The sequence below is a fragment of the Marmota monax genome, unplaced genomic scaffold (assembly GCF_021218885.2).
Source record: "Marmota monax isolate L192 unplaced genomic scaffold, Marmota_monax_Labrador192_F-V1.1 WCK01_AAM20220418_F8-fsc00043, whole genome shotgun sequence".
NCBI classification, from domain to species: domain Eukaryota; kingdom Metazoa; phylum Chordata; class Mammalia; order Rodentia; family Sciuridae; genus Marmota; species Marmota monax.
In genome coordinates this window covers 14,592,273-14,609,493 of record NW_026691982.1, presented here as the reverse complement: position 1 = coordinate 14,609,493, position 17,221 = coordinate 14,592,273, and the positions used below count along the sequence as shown (strand labels likewise).

Below are 17,221 nucleotides of genomic sequence, written 5' to 3'. Positions count from 1 at the left end.
ATGATGTTAGTTCTGCCTATCCATGAACAGGGTATATTTTTCCATCCTCTAAGATCTTCTTCTATTTCTCTCTTTAGGGTTCTGTAGTTTTCATTGTATAAGTCTTTCACCTCTTTTGTTAGGTTGATTCCCAAGTATTTTATTTTTTTTGAAGATATTGTGAATGGAGTGGTTGTCCTCATTTCCATTTCAGAGGATTTGTCGCTGATATACAGGAATGCCTTTGATTTATGCGTATTGATTTTATATCCTGCCACTTTGCTGAATTCATTTATTAGCTCTAATAGTTTCTTTGTAGAGCCTTTTGGGTCTGCTAGGTATAGAATCATATCATCTGCAAATAGTGATAATTTAAGTTCTTCTTTTCCTATTTTGATGCCTTTAATTTCTTTCGTCTGTCTAATTGCTCTGGCCAGCGTTTCGAGAACTATGTTGAACAGAAGTGGTGAAAGAGGGCATCCCTGTCTTGTTCCAGATTTTAGAGGGAATGCCTTCAATTTTTCTCCATTCAGAATGATGCTAGCCTGAGGCTTAGTATAGATTGCTTTTACAATATTGAGGTATGTTCCTGTTATCCCTAGTTTTTCTAGAGTTTTGAACATAAAGGGATGCTGTACTTTGTCGAATGCTTTTTCCGCATCTATCGAGATGATCATATGGTTCTTATTTTTAAGTCTATTGATGTGGTGAATAACATTTATTGATTTCCGTATATTGAACCAGCCTTGCATCCCAGGGATGAATCCTACTTGATCATGGTGCACAATTTTTTTGATATGTTTTTGTATCCGAGTGGCCAGAATTTTATTGAGGATTTTTGCATCTAGGTTCATTAGAGATATTGGTCTGAAGTTTTCTTTCTTTGAAGTGTCTTTGTCTGGTTTAGGTATCAGGGTGATGTTGGCCTCGTAGAATGAATTTGGAAGTTCTCCCTCTTTTTCTATTTCCTGAAGTAGCTTGAAAAGTATTGGTGTTAGTTCCTCTTTAAAGGTTTTGTAAAATTCTGCTGTATACCCATCCGGTCCTGGGCTTTTCTTAGATGGTAGTCTTTTGATGGTTTCTTCTATTTCCTCGATTGATATTGGTCTGTTTAGGTTGTCTATATCCTCCTGACTCAATCTGGGCAGATCATATGACTTAAGAAATTTATCTATGCCTTCACTATCTTCTAATTTATTGGAGTATAAGGATTCAAAATAGTTTTTGATTATCTTCTGTATTTCTGAAGTGTCTGTTGTGATATTGCCTTTTTCATCCCGTATGCTAGTAATTTGAGTTCTCTCTCTTCTTCTCTTTGCTAGCATGGCTAAGGGTCTGTCGATTTTGTTTATTTTTTCAAAGAACCAACTTTTAGTTTTGTCAATTTTTTCAATTGTTTCTTTTGTTTCGATTTCATTAATTTCAGCTCTGATTTTAATTATTTCTTGCCTTCTACTTCTTTTGCTGTTGTTTTGCTCTTCTTTTTCTAGGATTTTGAGATGAAGTATGAGATCATTTATTTGTTGGTTTTTTCTTTTTTTAAGGAATGAACTCCAAGCAATGAATTTTCCTCTTAGAACTGCTTTCAATGTGTCCCATAGATTCCGATATGTTGTGTCTGTGTTTTCATTAATCTCTAAGAATTTTTTAATTTCCTCCTTGATGTCTTCTATAACCCATCGATCATTCAGTAACCTATTGTTCATTCTCCAATTGATGTATGCTTTTTCCTTCCTTCTTTTATCGTTTTTCAGTTTCATTCCATTTTGATCAGATAGGATGCATGGTATTATCTCTTCTCCTTTATATTGTCTAAGAGTTTCCCTGTGACATAATATATGATCTATTTTTGAGAAGGATCCATGTGCTGCTGAGAAAAAAGTGTAACTGCTTGATGTTGGGTGGTATATTCTATATATGTCAATTAAGTCTAGGTTATTAATTGTGTTATTGAGTTCTATAGCTTCCTTATTCAACTTTTGTTTGGAAGATCTGTCCAGTGGTGAGAGAGGTGTGTTGAAGTCTCCCATGATTATTGTATGGTGGTCTATTAGACTCTTGAACTTGTGAAGAGTTTGTTTGATGAACATAGCTGCACCATTGTTTGGGGCATATATATTTATGATTGTTATGTCTTGTTGGTGTATGGTTCCCTTAAGCAGTATGTAGTGTCCCTCTTTATCCCTTTTGATTAACTTTGGCTTGAAATCTATTTTATTTGATATGAGTATGGACACTCCTGCTTGTTTCCGAAGTCCATATGAGTGATATGATTTTTCCCAACCTTTCACCTTCAGCCTATGTATGTCTTTTCCTATCAAATGCGTCTCCTGTAGGCAGCATATTGTTGGGTCTTGTTTTGTGATCCATTCTACTAGCCTGTGTCTCTTAATTGGTGAGTTTAAGCCATTAACATTTAGGGTTATTATTGAGATATGGGTTGTTGTTCCAGCCATATTTGTTTATTTATGTTACTAAACATGGTTTGTTTTCCTCTATGATTATTCCCCCCCCCCCACTTTACTGTCCTACCTCCCACTGTTGGTTTTCATTGTTATTTTCCATTTCCTCTTCCTGTAATGTTTTGCCGAGGATGTTTTGAAGAGATGGTTTTCTAGCTGCATATTCTTTTAACTTTTGTTTGTCGTGGAAGGTTTTAATTTCATCTTCCATCCTGAAGCTTAATTTCGCTGGATACACAATTCTTGGTTGGAACCCATTTTCTTTCAGTGTTTGAAATATGTTATTCCAGGATCTTCTAGCTTTCAGAGTCTGTGTTGAAAGATCAGCTGTTATCCTGATTGGCTTGCCCCTAAATGTAATCTGCTTCCTTTCTCTTGTAGCTTTTAAAATTCTCTCCTTATTCTGTATGTTGGGCATCTTCATTATAATGTGTCTAGGTGTGGATCTCTTATAATTTTGCACATTCGGCATCCTGTAGGCTTCTAGAATTTGGGATTCTGTCTCATTCTTCAAGTCTGGGAAGTTTTCTCGTATTATTTCATTGAATAAATTGCTCATTCCTTTGGTATGGAGTTCTATACCTTCCTGTATCCCAATGACTCTTAAGTTTGGTCTCTTAATGTTATCCCATATTTCTTGGATGTTCTGCTCATGGTTTCTTAACAGTCTTGCTGAGCTGTCTATGTTCTTTTCAAGTTGAAATACTTTGTCTTCATTGTCTGATGTTCTATCTTCTAAGTGTTCTACTCTGCTGGTAGTATTCTCAATTGAGTTTTTAAGTTGGTTTATTGCTTCCTGCATTTCTAGGATTTCTGTTTGTTTGTTTTTTATAACCTCTATTTCCCTGTATAGTTGATCCTTTGCTTCCTGGATTTGTTTGTGTAGTTCATTGTTGAAGTGATCTTTCATTGTCTGATTTTGCTGTCTAATGCCTTCCTTGATACTCCAGATCATCTGAAGCATATATATCCTGAATTCTTTATCTGACATTCCATCTGCTGCAGCTGTTACCTCTTCTAAAGTTGCGTTGACCTGCATTGCTTGTAGTCCTTTCTTTCCTTGTCTTTTCATACTGCTTGCGTTTCTTTCTTCTTGGTTAAACTGTTGTGTTTTTGAAATTTCCCCCCCTATATATTTATATTGCTCTTGTATAGTTGAAAAGTCTCCCTTGCAGGTGCGGGCGGGGGCTCTGCTCTGCCCCTCCTCCAATTGGTGTGAGGTGTCTACCACGCCCGCGGACCCCTGGGCCTGATCTGCTGTTCTGTCGCAGGTCTGCCTACCTTGCAGGTGGGGGCGAAGGCTCTGTCCTGCCCCTCCTACCACGCCCGGGGACCGCTGGGCCTGATCTTCAGGTTGGTTGCCGGTCTGCCCACCTTGCGGGCACGGGTGTCAGTTCCGCTCCGCCCCCACTCCAATTGGGGTCACTTGACCACCACACAGGTGAGCCGCTGGGCCTGATCTGGGCGCGGGCGAAGGCTCTGCTCTGCCCCTACTCCAGTTGGGGTGAAGTGTGTACCACGCTGGCAGGCCGCTGGGCCTGATCCGCAGGTCTGTCGCAGGTCTGCTTACCTTGCCGGCGCGGGCGGCGGCTCTGCCCTGCCCCTCCTACCACGCCCGCAGACCGCTGGGCCTGATCTGCAGGTTGGTCGCAGGTCTGCCTACCTTGTGGGCGCAGGCGGCGGCCCCGCTCCTCCCCTCTGGCTCTACGACAAAGCGAGAGAGACTCGGGTATCTGTGACTCACCCTCCCTACCAGGAGACCAACTGTTTCCGTCGCCACTGGCACCGATGAAGTTTTCTCCTCGGCCGCTCTCCGATGACATCAGATCTCTGCCATGCTGGCATCCCCTGTTCTATGGCTGAATCCCATTTTCTTCTCTTCCAATAGGCGGAGCTGTGCCCTCCGAGCCGAGCTTCTGCCCTCTATGTGCTGACAGAAATCCCTGTAAGGTGGCTCCTGGGAGTCTCTCAATCCTGTTAGTCCAGAGCCCTTTCACTTATCCGGCCCCTCCCCCTGTTCCTCCTCCCAGCCAGCCAGCCAGGTCCTGTTCACCAGAGGCGGTTCCCCAAGGATCTGATTACACTTGCAGCCCCACCGCGTGTCCTATATCCCGAACGATGAACACCCTCTCTGTCATTCATCTAAGCCCCAGTGCTGTGGTGGGGTGATCTGGGAACCAACAGTTTAATTTTTCCGGACCCCTTTGGTGGGCACGCCCCCAGAAACTGGCGGCTAAGATCTTGGGTGTCGCTGCTGGTGTTAAGGGGAGGTGGGGATCTGGAATCCCCTCTGCTTCCCTACAGACACGCCCCCGGAGAGATTCCCGAGGTTTCCTGGCTGCTTGTATCTGGAGGGGGTGGGAGTCACACACCTGTTAACGTGGATTCCGCTGGGAAGGAATTCTGTTGGCGGAACTCTGGTGATGTCACCACTCTTCTATGGCGGGCCCCAGGCTCCTTGTCTGAAGGGAGGGGTGGGACTGGTCTGTCTCTGGTTGGTTTCAGCTCCCGGTTCGCTATTTCATGAAGGCTTGGCGAGAGACCTCTTCCTACAGTCCCTGCACCTCTCCTGCTGCGCTGCGCCTCGGAGGCTATCCGCCCTGACGCGGGGGCCGCGTGCAGGCAGCCGACAGTCGCCGAGTCGCGCGGGCAGCGGCTGGCGGGTCTGGACCTCTGCGCTGCGTGGCGGAGATTCACTCGTCTAGGGCAAACTGTCACCTCCCAAAATCCTTCCAATTCCGGGCCGGTCTCTCTTTAGTGGAATTTTGCTAGGAGTTTCTCAGCAGGTCGAATCTAAGCGTATCCATGCGTCTCTCTGACCCCGTTGTTGAGGAGGTACTGAAAGCGCTGCCTCCCCACTCGCCGCCATGTTGGATCCCCTGATGTCAGTTTTTTTTGGTGTGACTTCCTTTGCTTCTTTGCTCTGGATAAAGTACTGATGAATAATGAATCAATATTTTTTGGGGAGCAGGGAAAGGCAAGACTAAAATCATTACTCCTCAATTTTTTCCTCCCTCCCTGGTACTTTTGTATGTCACATTTCCTAAATGATTCTTCTGATCCTATTAAAACAACAAAGACACACAATCGCCTAAATATTATTTGAGGTGGCAGAAAAGTAAGAAAAACAGAGACCCAGAAAGAACTGAAATACTAAAACCTCTCAAGAGCAATCCTGTGTCAATATAGGCTTTTCCCTTAAGGATTCTGCCAGACCCTGAATACCTTGAACTACAATTTTGTGGAGCCTAGGGAATAGGAGAGACAAGGAACAGAATCCGGGGAATCTTCCATGAGGAGATTCTGACAGGTGATTCCCTAACTAGGAAGAGGATTTTTAACACGGGTGAGCTCTAGTGAGGTCAAGTTAACTCAAGCCTTTCTGGTGGGTCTTTCAGAGAGCCATCAAACTGAACAAATAATGGCTTTTTGGAAGTGAGACTCTGAAAGAGCTCCAGTCTGTTTTACTCCCTCAGTACCAGGAATGTGAGTCATTGTTCTTCAAGTTACCATTGAGCTAGAAATCAGGTGATGGGACTTGGGCAAGTCAAAACATCACAAAGTTCCTTTTCACTTATTTATTTTTTAGCCAAGATTTAGCAATCTTTCTTGTATAAAATATTTCTGGCTTGCTTTAAGCCTTTGGCTGCTTTTTCAGAGTTCTGAAAAGGTTAATTCTGAAAAATTTTTGCCAGTTTTTAAACTTTTTGTGCAGAGGACAGGGACTTTAGAGGTTTTTACTCTGTCACATCTCTGGTATCCTTAAGGAAGCTACATTTTTAATGTTAGACTGTATTATTAATTATTTTGGGGGGTCATCAGTCACCCTTATTCATATCCAGAGGTTACATTCCAAGACATGCAATGGGTGCCTGAAACTTCAGATAGTACTGAACCCTATTTGTACTGTTATTTTTCTATACATATATACCTAAGGCAAAATTTAATTCTATAAATTAGGCCCAGCAGAAGATTAACAACTATAACTAATAATAAAATAGGGCAATAATAAAAATAAGCCATAATAAAAATTATGTGAATGTGGTCTCTCTTCCAAAAGATCTTGTACATCACCTCTCATGATGATGTGGTAAGATGCAGTGCCTGCATGATGAGATGAAGTTAGGTGAGTGATGTAGGCGTTGTGACATAGCATTAGGTTTTGTAAGGATTACTTGACCACAGACACAGCAATACTGTGACGGTTGATCTAATAAGCTAAATGGCTATTAATGGTTGAGTAGTGTATACAGTGTGGATGTGCTGGACAAAGGGCTGATTCACATCCCAGACAAGACTGAGCAGGATGGAGAAGGTGGGGCAGTGGTTTTATCATGCTTCTCAGAACAGTGACAGTTTACTTTTTGAATTGTTTATTTCTGAAATTTTTCATTTAATATCTTGAGATTGCAGGAAACTGAAACCACAGAAAGCAAACCACAGATAAGGGAGAAGCTACCGTAATGGTCTTGGCTAGTTAAACCAGCACAGTTTATTTTAAAACTGATATTTGAATGAGATACAACAAAAGATGATATATTCAGATTCTAAGACTTAATATTAACTTAAGTGGAACATTTTTGTTATTCTTTGTGGCTTTTCCTTCAAAATTATTAGTTTTCAAAAGTTGAGTTGGCATGGGACATGGGATAAAATATGGCAAGGCAAATGTCTGTTAGTTCAAAGCCTTGGTTTCCTGGCTGTGGAGGTTAAATAGTAACAAGCCTTAAATGTAATTTTAGTCTCAACACTCCCAAATCTGTACATACTTGTCTGGAAAATGTAACTTCATTCTAAAGGTCATCAAGCTTGAGTCTTTGGGAATTGTGTGGACTCATTTTAGAAAATGACAGAATTTTAGATTTGACCTCAGATATGACTGTTCTGAACTATATAACATTTGTTCATCCTCAGCAATTTCTCTTTGTGAGGTTAAAGAGCAGTCATGCAAGACTGTAAGGATAAGATCTTTTATAGTGAGCCATTCTACAAGATGAATTGCAGGCTGGTGGGAGCAGTCTGCTAATATTTTCTGGAAACAGCTACTTGTAGTTCTTTCAGTGGGTAAAATTTCATAACTTTCAATTCCTAGGAAAACAATTTAATGAAGAGACATTAATTCAGTAACATTTGTTTTACTTTTCTTAGTGAACCTCAGTCAATGTGTTATGTTGCAACAGCCAATCTGGATGGAGAAACAAATCTAAAGATACGGCAGGTAAAGGCACTTTTTCTTAACTAATTTTATATCTGAGCCCACAATGTCATGTTTTGCCAGTAGATGTTGTCTTTTCCACAAAGAAAACACTCTCACCACTACTGAGTGGATGCAATTTATCCACATCAGGTTATTCAAAGGATTTTTAATCATTATTAGCATTATTACTAACTATAGTGTATTAGTATTAGTCATACTATTGTTATCAGGAATCTACATGGATGTGTATTGTTGTTAGGAAAAAAGTATGTGCTATGAAATTCGTATGCATATTGCTTTGAACTATTTCTATTAGTACTTTGGTGATAAAACTAACGTGTGGCTAACTATGGTAAGTAGATTAAAGTAGGGTTTAAGAGCTTGTATTCTTGCATACCACTCTTTTAAAAAGCATCTTCATAGAAACATGATTATGAATGTAAGGAGATGGTTTTACAATTAATTTGTCATGGGAAAAAGACATTAAATTTTAAGCCAACTCATTCTCTGTTCTATTTGTTTAGTAAGGAAGCTGTTGGTCTTACATTTGTCTGTTCACATGTTTGTGTGCTAATTTTTTGGGAAAATTTAATTAAAAATGGAAAAAATAGAAATTAAAGTAATACATCATTTTTGTAAAAAAAAATGAAAACAATACAGAAATGTATGTAGTCTATTCAACCCTCTTCCCTGTTTAAATTCCACTTTTATTTCCAATGGTAATCATTAATAATAGTTTAGTGATACTTTCTAGATTTTAAAAGTTTCAATTATGAGCTTTTGTTTCTGGGAAGGTGAAGTATATATACCTTTGCTGTTAAGTACAAATAACAATATTGGGCTTTATATTGAAAACAAACCTAAGATGACTCTGAAAGGCTGGGGGAAGGTGGCGATAGAGAACAACATGGTGGTGGGGTTCTTGGATTTTTCTTTTACTTTATAAATCTCAGGCTTGTAACTGAAGAACAATGAACACAGACAATAAACAAACAAACAAACAAATCCTTAGCAAAAGCCTGCTATTTCTAGTCAAAAGACCAGGAAAGGGACAGCCTACCAAGATAGAATCTTGATATCTGGACTATAGTGAAGCAGCCCAATTTCCCCATGAGAGTGGGATCCAAGAAGCCAAATAGGAAGCCATGACTTTCATTCCCCTTGGTGGTAATGAGGGCCTTCCTGATTTTTAGTGGAAGTGGAGAGAAAGACCAAGTGGACAGCAATAACAAGGCACTCCAAACCTTTCAAGTCAGGGAGGTGACAGAGAAGGCATGCATGAGTCTTGACTGGCTATAATGGAAAGGCCCCCTTCACCTATCAACAGAGGCCAGTACTTTCTCTTCCACTTTGTAATATTGAGGCTGTACCTGTTTCATGTGCTGGAGTAGTGTCAAGCAAAGATAACCAAAACAGGTTTAAGTAAGTTCCAGAGTTGTATTATATCATATCCTAAATTTCCAGGTTATTATTTTTAAAAATCACCATTGTACCTCAAACCAGGAAGTTCTGAAACTGAATAGGAAAAAAAGATGCCAACATCAAGACAATGGATGTATTAAAATTATCTGATAGAGAGTTTAAATCATCCATCATAAAAAGTTTTAATGAGTGATTACAAACATGCTTGAAACAAATAAAAACATAAAAACTCTCCAGCTAAGAAACAAATTCTCAGCAAAGAAATAGAAGGTTTAAAGAACCAAATGAAAATCTTAGAAATTAGAAATACAATAACTAAAATTAAAAACAAACCGTAAGAGATGGGCTTAACAGCAGAATGGAAGGAATAGAAGAAAGAATCAGTAAACTGAAAGATAAAACAATAGACATTACCCAATTTGAGCAGCAGAGAAAAAATACACTGCATAAAGTAAGCATGGCTTCAGGGGCTTCTGGGAATTTAATTAAACAGCTAACTCTCATGTCACCAGAGCCTTGGAAGGAGGAGGAAAAAATGAATGGGCAGAAAATTTTGCCAAAAATTTTGCCCAAAGATACAAACTACAGATTAAATAAGTTTACTGAACCAAAAAAGGCCCAAATGAATCTACATCAAAACACATTATAGTCAAACTTCTGAAAACAAAGAAAAATCTTGAAAGTAGTGAGGGAAAAATGACATTTTACCTCTACAGGAAAGACAGTTTGATTAACAGCAGGTTTCTCACTAGAAAACCATCGAGACTGGAAGACAGTGGCACACATTTTTCAAGGCTTAAAGAGAAATGTCATCCCAGAATTATAGCCAGCAGAAGTATCTTTAAAGAACGGGGGAGAGACTGGAGGGAAGCTAAAACCTTTTCAAATGAAGAGAAACTAAGATCTCTTTTAAAGGTTAAAGAAAGATTTCAATTTAAAAACAATTTAAAGGAAGGTAAACAATTTAAAAAGTAACATAAGTATGGAATAAGGAAGAAAGAAAATCGCAAGTAAAAATAAGGTTAAATGTAATTGGCTTTATTTTTCTTGACTTTTCTAAATTGTTTGATAAATGAATGAAAAATTATAAAACTGATGTTCTAAATATATTTATGATATGTACCATACTGGGATAAAGTAAAAGGTTGTAAAAGGAAGCAAAACTTTTATGTTTTATTCATACTTGTAAAATTATGATACAAATAGACTTTGAGAAGTTATATGTAAATTATGTGATATTTAAAAAAATCACTAAAAGAGCTATATGAAAAGATACACTAAAAATGCTATTTAAAAATCAAAATGGAATTCTAAAAACATTCAAGTAACACATAGGAAGTAAAGAAAAACAGAAAAATAAAAAATGGAGGAAACAAAAAATCAATAAGTATATTAAATGTAAATCATCTAATTAACCAATTAATCAACTAATTAATCTAATTAAAAGACACAGGCTAGCATAGTGGACAATGGTATGTTGTCTATGAGAAATCACTTTAAATATAATGGAATAGGCAGTTTAAGAGCAAAATAATGGAAAAAATATATAAAGCAAAATTTGATAGAAATCAGGAATGACTATATTCATATCAGATAAGGTAGTTTTTCTGATAAAAGAAAATTACCAGAGAAGTTCATTATATAATGATAAATGGATCACCCCACAAATAATACATATGATTCTAATTTTTATGCATCAGAAATACAAAGTTGTGGGCTGAGGTTGTGGCTCATCAATAGAGCACTCGCCTAGCATACATGAGGCACATAAAAATAAATAAATAAATAAAGGTTTGTGTCCAATTACAACTAAAAAAAAATTTAACAAAATATAAAGTTGTAAAATGTGTGAGGCTAAACATTAATAAAAATTAAGATAATTATATAAGTCCACAATTGTAGATTTCAATAACTCTCTTTCTCATCAACTGACAGAAAAAAAGAGAATCCTTGATTATATACAAGAACTCAACACCATAAAGTAAAAAGATCTACTGATAATTATGAAACAGTCACTAACAGAGTGTTTTAGAAATATACCCAACAACAGAAGGATATATGTTATTTTCAGGTGGCCAAGAAACACCAAAATAGACAATATTTGAGTCATAAATATCATAAGACAAAAATAATTAAAATCATACAGACTGTGTTTTCCAACCACAATGAGTAAAATTAAAAATCAGTAACAGAACAATAACAGGAAAATCTACAAATGCTTGAAATATAAAGATCTCATTTCAATAAATACCTAAATCAATAAATGTAATTCATTGCATAAATAGAATCAAAGACAAAAAAATCACTTGATCATCTCAATAGATGTAGAAGACCTTTGGTAACATTCAGGACCCATTCATGTTATTAAAAAACCACTGAAGAAACTAGGGAGGGAAGGAATGTATCTCAACGTCATAAAGGCTATACATGACAAACCCAAAGCCAACATCATACTGAAATTATTTCCTTATAAAATCAGGAATAAAAAAAGGATGTCCACTCTCAGTACTTCTATTCAATGTAGTTCTTGAAATTCTAGCTAGAGAAGAGAAGGAAATTAAAAAGACACAAATAGAAAAGAAGAAGTCAAACTATCTCTTTTTGTTAATGACACGATTCTATACCATAAGGACTCAGAAAAAAAACAACAGAAGACTTCAAGATCTGAGAAACAAGTCAACAAAGTAGCACAATACAATATCAACATACAAAATTTAATAGCTTTCTTCTACTCCAATAAAAATCTTCCAAACTACCTCATTCATAATAACCTAAAAAAAGAAAGAAAGAAAGAAAAGCAAAAAAGCTTAGGAATAAGTCTAACTGAGGTAAAAGACCTCTACAATGAAAACTATAGAACACTGAAGAAAAATAGATCTTAGAAGATGGAAAGACTTATCGTGTTCACATGTTCATGAATAGGTATTAACAAAAGCAATCTACAGATTTAATGCAATCTCCATCAAAATACCAATGATATTCTTCACAGTACTAGAAAAATTCTAAAATTTATATGGAAAAATAAAAGATCCAGAATAATCAAAACAATCCTGTGTAACAAAAGTGAGACTGAAGGCATCAGAATACCTGATCTCACATTATACTACAGAGCCATGGTAACCAAAACAGCATGGTATTGGTATCAAAACAGACATGAAGACCAATGGAATAGAGTGGAAGACACAGAGACAAATCCACTTAGAAACTGTCATCTAATACTTGATAATCTTTTTAAGAAATGATGCCAGGAAAACTGGATGGATATCCACATGTAGGAGAATGAAACTAGATTCCCACCTCTTACCCTGTTCAAAAATCAATTCAAAGTGGATCCAAGACCTAGGAATTAGGCCAGAAACAGTGAAAATCCTAGAAGAAAACACAGAGTCAACACTCCCCATACTGGCACAGGAGCCAACTTCTTATTTATTTTAGTTTTTATTTGTTCTTTTTAGATATTCAAGAGAGTAGAGTGTATTTTGACAAATTATACATATATGGAGTATAACTTCTCATTCTGTGGTTGTAAGGAGCTGACTTCTTTAATAAGACACCTAAAACTCAAGAAACAAACAAAAAAATCAATAAGTGGGATGGCATTAAGTTAAAAAACTTCTGAACAGTCAAGAAAACAGAAGTGTGAAGAGATCCTACAGAATGGGACCAAAATCTTTGCCAGCTACTCCTTTGACAGGGGACTAATAACTGGGATATATGTAGATACAAGTAGATCTATATCTATCTATTTATTTATATCTCCAAGTTGGACATGATGGCACATGCTGTAATCCCAGTGACTCAGGAGACTGAAGCAGGAAAATCACAAGTTCAAGGCCAGCTTCAGTAAATTAGGAAGGCCCTAAGAACTTACTGAGAACCTATCTCAAAATAACAAAATAACAAAATAAATAAATAAATAGAACTTCAATTCTATGGTCTGGGGGTGGGTTCTTAAAAAACTTAGCTCCAAAAACCAAACCAAAACAAAAACACGACACCACCAATAAATGAGCAAAAAATTTTAAAGAGATATTTTTCAAAAGAAGAAACACAAATGACCAACATTTCCTGCCCACATCCCGCATAGGTAATGGGAATGGAGTTCCTCTTGGTGGAATGGGCTGCCTGCGGAATAAAAGCTAAGAAAGGTAGGGCAGTGAAAAAAACAATGGACACAGAAAGTAATTTTAAAAGCAGGACAGGCCAGCTGATATCTTACAGATTGCTCTTGCACACTAAAAAGAGCAAAATGGAGCTTGCGCTTGCTTTATTTATATCGGGGGAACATCAAAGGTTTTCCATGAAGTGTTGTTTGCCAAATAAGGGAGGAGGTGGGCTGTGAATATCTACTCTAGTGAATATCTAGAAAGAACAAATAAAAACTAAAATAAATAAGAAGTTGGTTCCTGTGCCAGTATGGGGAGTGTTGACTATGTGTTTTCTTCTAGGAATTTCACTGTTTCTGGCCTAATTCCTAGGTCTTGGATCCACTTTGAATTGATTTTTGAACAGGGTGAGAGGTGGGAATCTAGTTATGCCCAACTCTGGAGCTATGAGATTGGTCTTCCTAGTAGAATGGAGATAGAGGTCATGTGCCTTGGGCAACAATCCATTGCACACGGGTGAGGAGCCCGGATAGTTCCCAAGGAAGAACCCAAATCTCCATGGCTCCATAAGAAGTGAAGACCCTCAAGTAATTCACAGATGCCTAAGTTCAGCTTCCTTAGCAATCAGGGAGAGGCAAATCAAAACTATACTAAGATTTCATTTTACCCCAGTTAGAATAGCAATCATCAAGAATATGAATGATGATGATGATAATTGCTGGTGAAATGTGGGGGGAAAATATACTCTTATACATTGTTGGTGGGTCTGCAAATTAGTACAACCACTTTGGAAAGCAGATTCCTAAAATAAAACAAAAAGCCATATGACCTAGCTATCTCACTCTTTAGTATTTATCTGAAAGAATTAAAATCAGCATACTATAGTGATACAATCACTTCTAGGTTTATGGCAGCACAATCCACAATAATGAAGTTATGAAACCAGCCCAGATGCCCATTGATAGATGAATGGGTAAAGAAAATGTAGTAATATACACAATAGACTTTTACTCATTTAAAAAGAAAAATGAAATTGTGGCATTTGCTGGTAAATAGATAGAAGTGGAAAATATTGTGCTAAGTGAAACGTCAGTCCCAGAAAGTCAAGGGTTGCATGTTTTCTCTTAGATGTGGAAGCTAGAGAGAAAAAAGGAATAAAATGAGTTTTCATGAAAATAGAAGGAAGATCAGTAGAGTAGGAGTGGAGACCAAGGCAAAGGACAGAAGGGAAGGAAAAAAGGAAGAACTGGGGAATGAAGCTGACCAAATTATCCTATGTGCTTGTATGAATATATCCCAATGCATTCCAATTTTTTATAAAACTATAATGCACCAATTTAAAAAAATAAATAGAAGGAAAACAAATAAAGTAGAAGGAGATCAGGGGAAATGAAGAGAGGGGAGAGAAAGAAGATTTACTGGGGATTGAAAGAGCAAACGATGCCATATGCATTTATAAATATATCAGATATGAACTCTATTGTTTTTTATAACTATAATGCCATAATAAATTTTTTAAAAATTGTTTAAAAATCCAAGCATGTATATTTTAAAGAAATTAAGAGAATGATATGTGTTAAGAGAAATTAAATATATATGTGTTAAGAGATAAGAATATATGTGTTTGGTGCTGGAAAAATTGGATATCCATATATATATAGGAATGACCTATCAACCTACACAAAAGTTCAATCAAAGTGAATCAAAGACTTAATAATTAGATAGCAAAGTTTGCAAATGCTAGAATAAAATATAGGGCCAACACTTCATCATATAGGTGCAGGCACTGACCTAAATTCAAGAAATAAAATCAAGATAGATAAGTGGGATGGCATCAAGTTTAAAAGTTTCTGTGCAGCAAAGGAAAAAGTTAAGAGCATGAAGGGAGAGCCTACAGAATGGAAGAAAATCTCTGCCAGCTTCTCCTCTGATGAGGTATTAATATGCACACTATATAAATAATTCAAAAAACTTAATACCCCAAAAACAAAACAAACAGTCCAATTAATAAGTAGGCAAAAGAACTAAAATTACATTCCTCAAAAGAAGAAATTAAAATGTCCAACAAATATACAAAAAATTGAACATTTTTAGCAAAGAGAAATGAAAATTAAAACTACACAAAGATTTCATCTCACTTTATTCAGAATGGCAATTATCAAGAATACAAATAAAAATAAGTACTAGAGAGGATGAGAGAGGAAAGATACACTCATACACTCTTGGTGAGGCTGCAAATTAGTACAACCACTCTGGAAAGTTGTATGGTGATTCCTTAGAAGACTAAGAGTGGAACTATCATATGACCCAGCTATCCTGACTCCTTGGCATTTATCCAAAAGAACTGAAATCAGCAGATAGTAGTGACAAGTCACTTCAGTGTTTATAGCAGCACAATCACAACAGCCAAGTTATGAAAACAGCCCAGATGCCTATTAATATATAGATGAATAAAGAAAATAGGTATATATATATACACAATGAGTTTTACTTCTCCACAAAGAATAATGAAATTGTATCATGCTAAGTGAAATAAGACAGACTCAAAAATTCCATTCTCTCACATGTAAAAGCTAGAGAAAAATAAGAGAAAGAGGGTATCTTTATTAGATATCATAAAGATATAGGGAAGATCAGTGGAGTATGAGAAGGCAATTAAGAGGGAGAGAGGAAGGAAGGGAAAGGGGAGGAAAAGTGAAATGAATTTAACAAAATCACATATGTACATATATAAATATATCACAGGGGAATTTCATTTTTATGTGCATGTAGAAAGCACCAATAATAAATAAATAAATAAACAAATAAAAGGCAGATCCATAGAGTAGAGAGGAAGGAGAATAGGGAAAGGGATGAGGGGAGGAATAAGGGAAGGGAATCAGTCCTGAAATGGAGTAAATCAAACTCCATGTATATATGATTTTGTCAAAATGAACCCCAATACTATGTGTAACTATAATGCTCTAATAAAAAGACTATATATATATGTTAAGAGAAATCAAGAGAATACATACATATACATTTTTTCTTTAAAACAAAAACAAGCTACGGACTTGGAAAAAATATTTGCAAACCACATATCTGACAAATTATTGTTATCTACAATATGTAAATAATCTCAAAATCGAACAAAAATCAAAGCATATAGAAACTAGGTGAAAGACATGAGGAGACATTTAACTAAACAGGATATACAAATGGCAAATAAGTCCATGAAAATATTTTCTATAACATTAGCTAGTCTTTAAGAAAATACAATTAAAACAACAGTGAAACAGTGAAATACCCATCAGAACAACCAAAATAAAAAAATAGTTGTGATGTTAAACACTGGTGAGGATGCATAAAACTATACCATTCATTCATTGCTGGTAGGGGAATATATAATGGTACAGCTACTTTGGGAAACAATTTCTAAGTTTGATATGGAGTTAGAAATGTACCTAGCATATGACTCAGCAATTGCACTTCCGGGGATTTATCCCAGGGAAATGAAAGCTCACATCCACGAAAAAAGCTATGTACAAACATTTATAGCAGTTTTATCTGCAATAGCCACATGTTCTCTTATATGTGAATGGTTAAACTAATTGTGACACATTGATACTTATTTTTGCATATTGATCTTACCATCAACTTATTAAACTCTCATATTTTTATGATCTTAAAATTTAATGTGTAGGCTTTTCTAATAGTCAATTATTTTTCTAAAAGTAGGGTGATCATTTTTTTCATCAGTTTTACGTATTTACACAGTAGAAAGGAGAGTATTAGAATAGAGTTTGAGGTTTTAATGCTTTCTAGAAATTTAACATAAAATTTACCACCTTGTAAATTCTTTTACTACTTCCTTTTTTAAAAAAATGTGGAGTCATTTTTGACATTTCCTTTCCAATAAAAATTCCTCATCACTTTCCCCCCCATTTCATTTCATTGCCTAAAAGTCCAGACAATTAAAAATAAATTTCATGTTAATACTGGTGACTTCTTATTTCTTCTGACTAATGAAATTCTATCATTTCATAGTCATGCATGGTAGTTGCTTTCATGCTTTG

At 36.5% G+C, this 17,221-nt stretch overlaps 1 protein-coding gene across 3 annotated transcripts in view; it reads left to right on the top strand.

Moving 5' to 3' along the window:
* Positions 1-17,221, top strand: part of LOC131424342 (phospholipid-transporting ATPase IB-like) — a 65,761-nt gene that overhangs the window by 33,080 nt on the left and 15,460 nt on the right. For all 3 annotated transcript variants that reach the window (XR_009227166.1, XM_058580795.1, XM_058580796.1), the window contains exon 7: positions 7,590-7,659. Coding sequence is in view for 2 of the 3 variants with exons in the window: in XM_058580795.1 (XP_058436778.1) it covers positions 7,590-7,659 (70 nt within the window). In the remaining variant the exon portion in view is untranslated. The remainder of the gene's footprint in view (positions 1-7,589; positions 7,660-17,221) is intronic.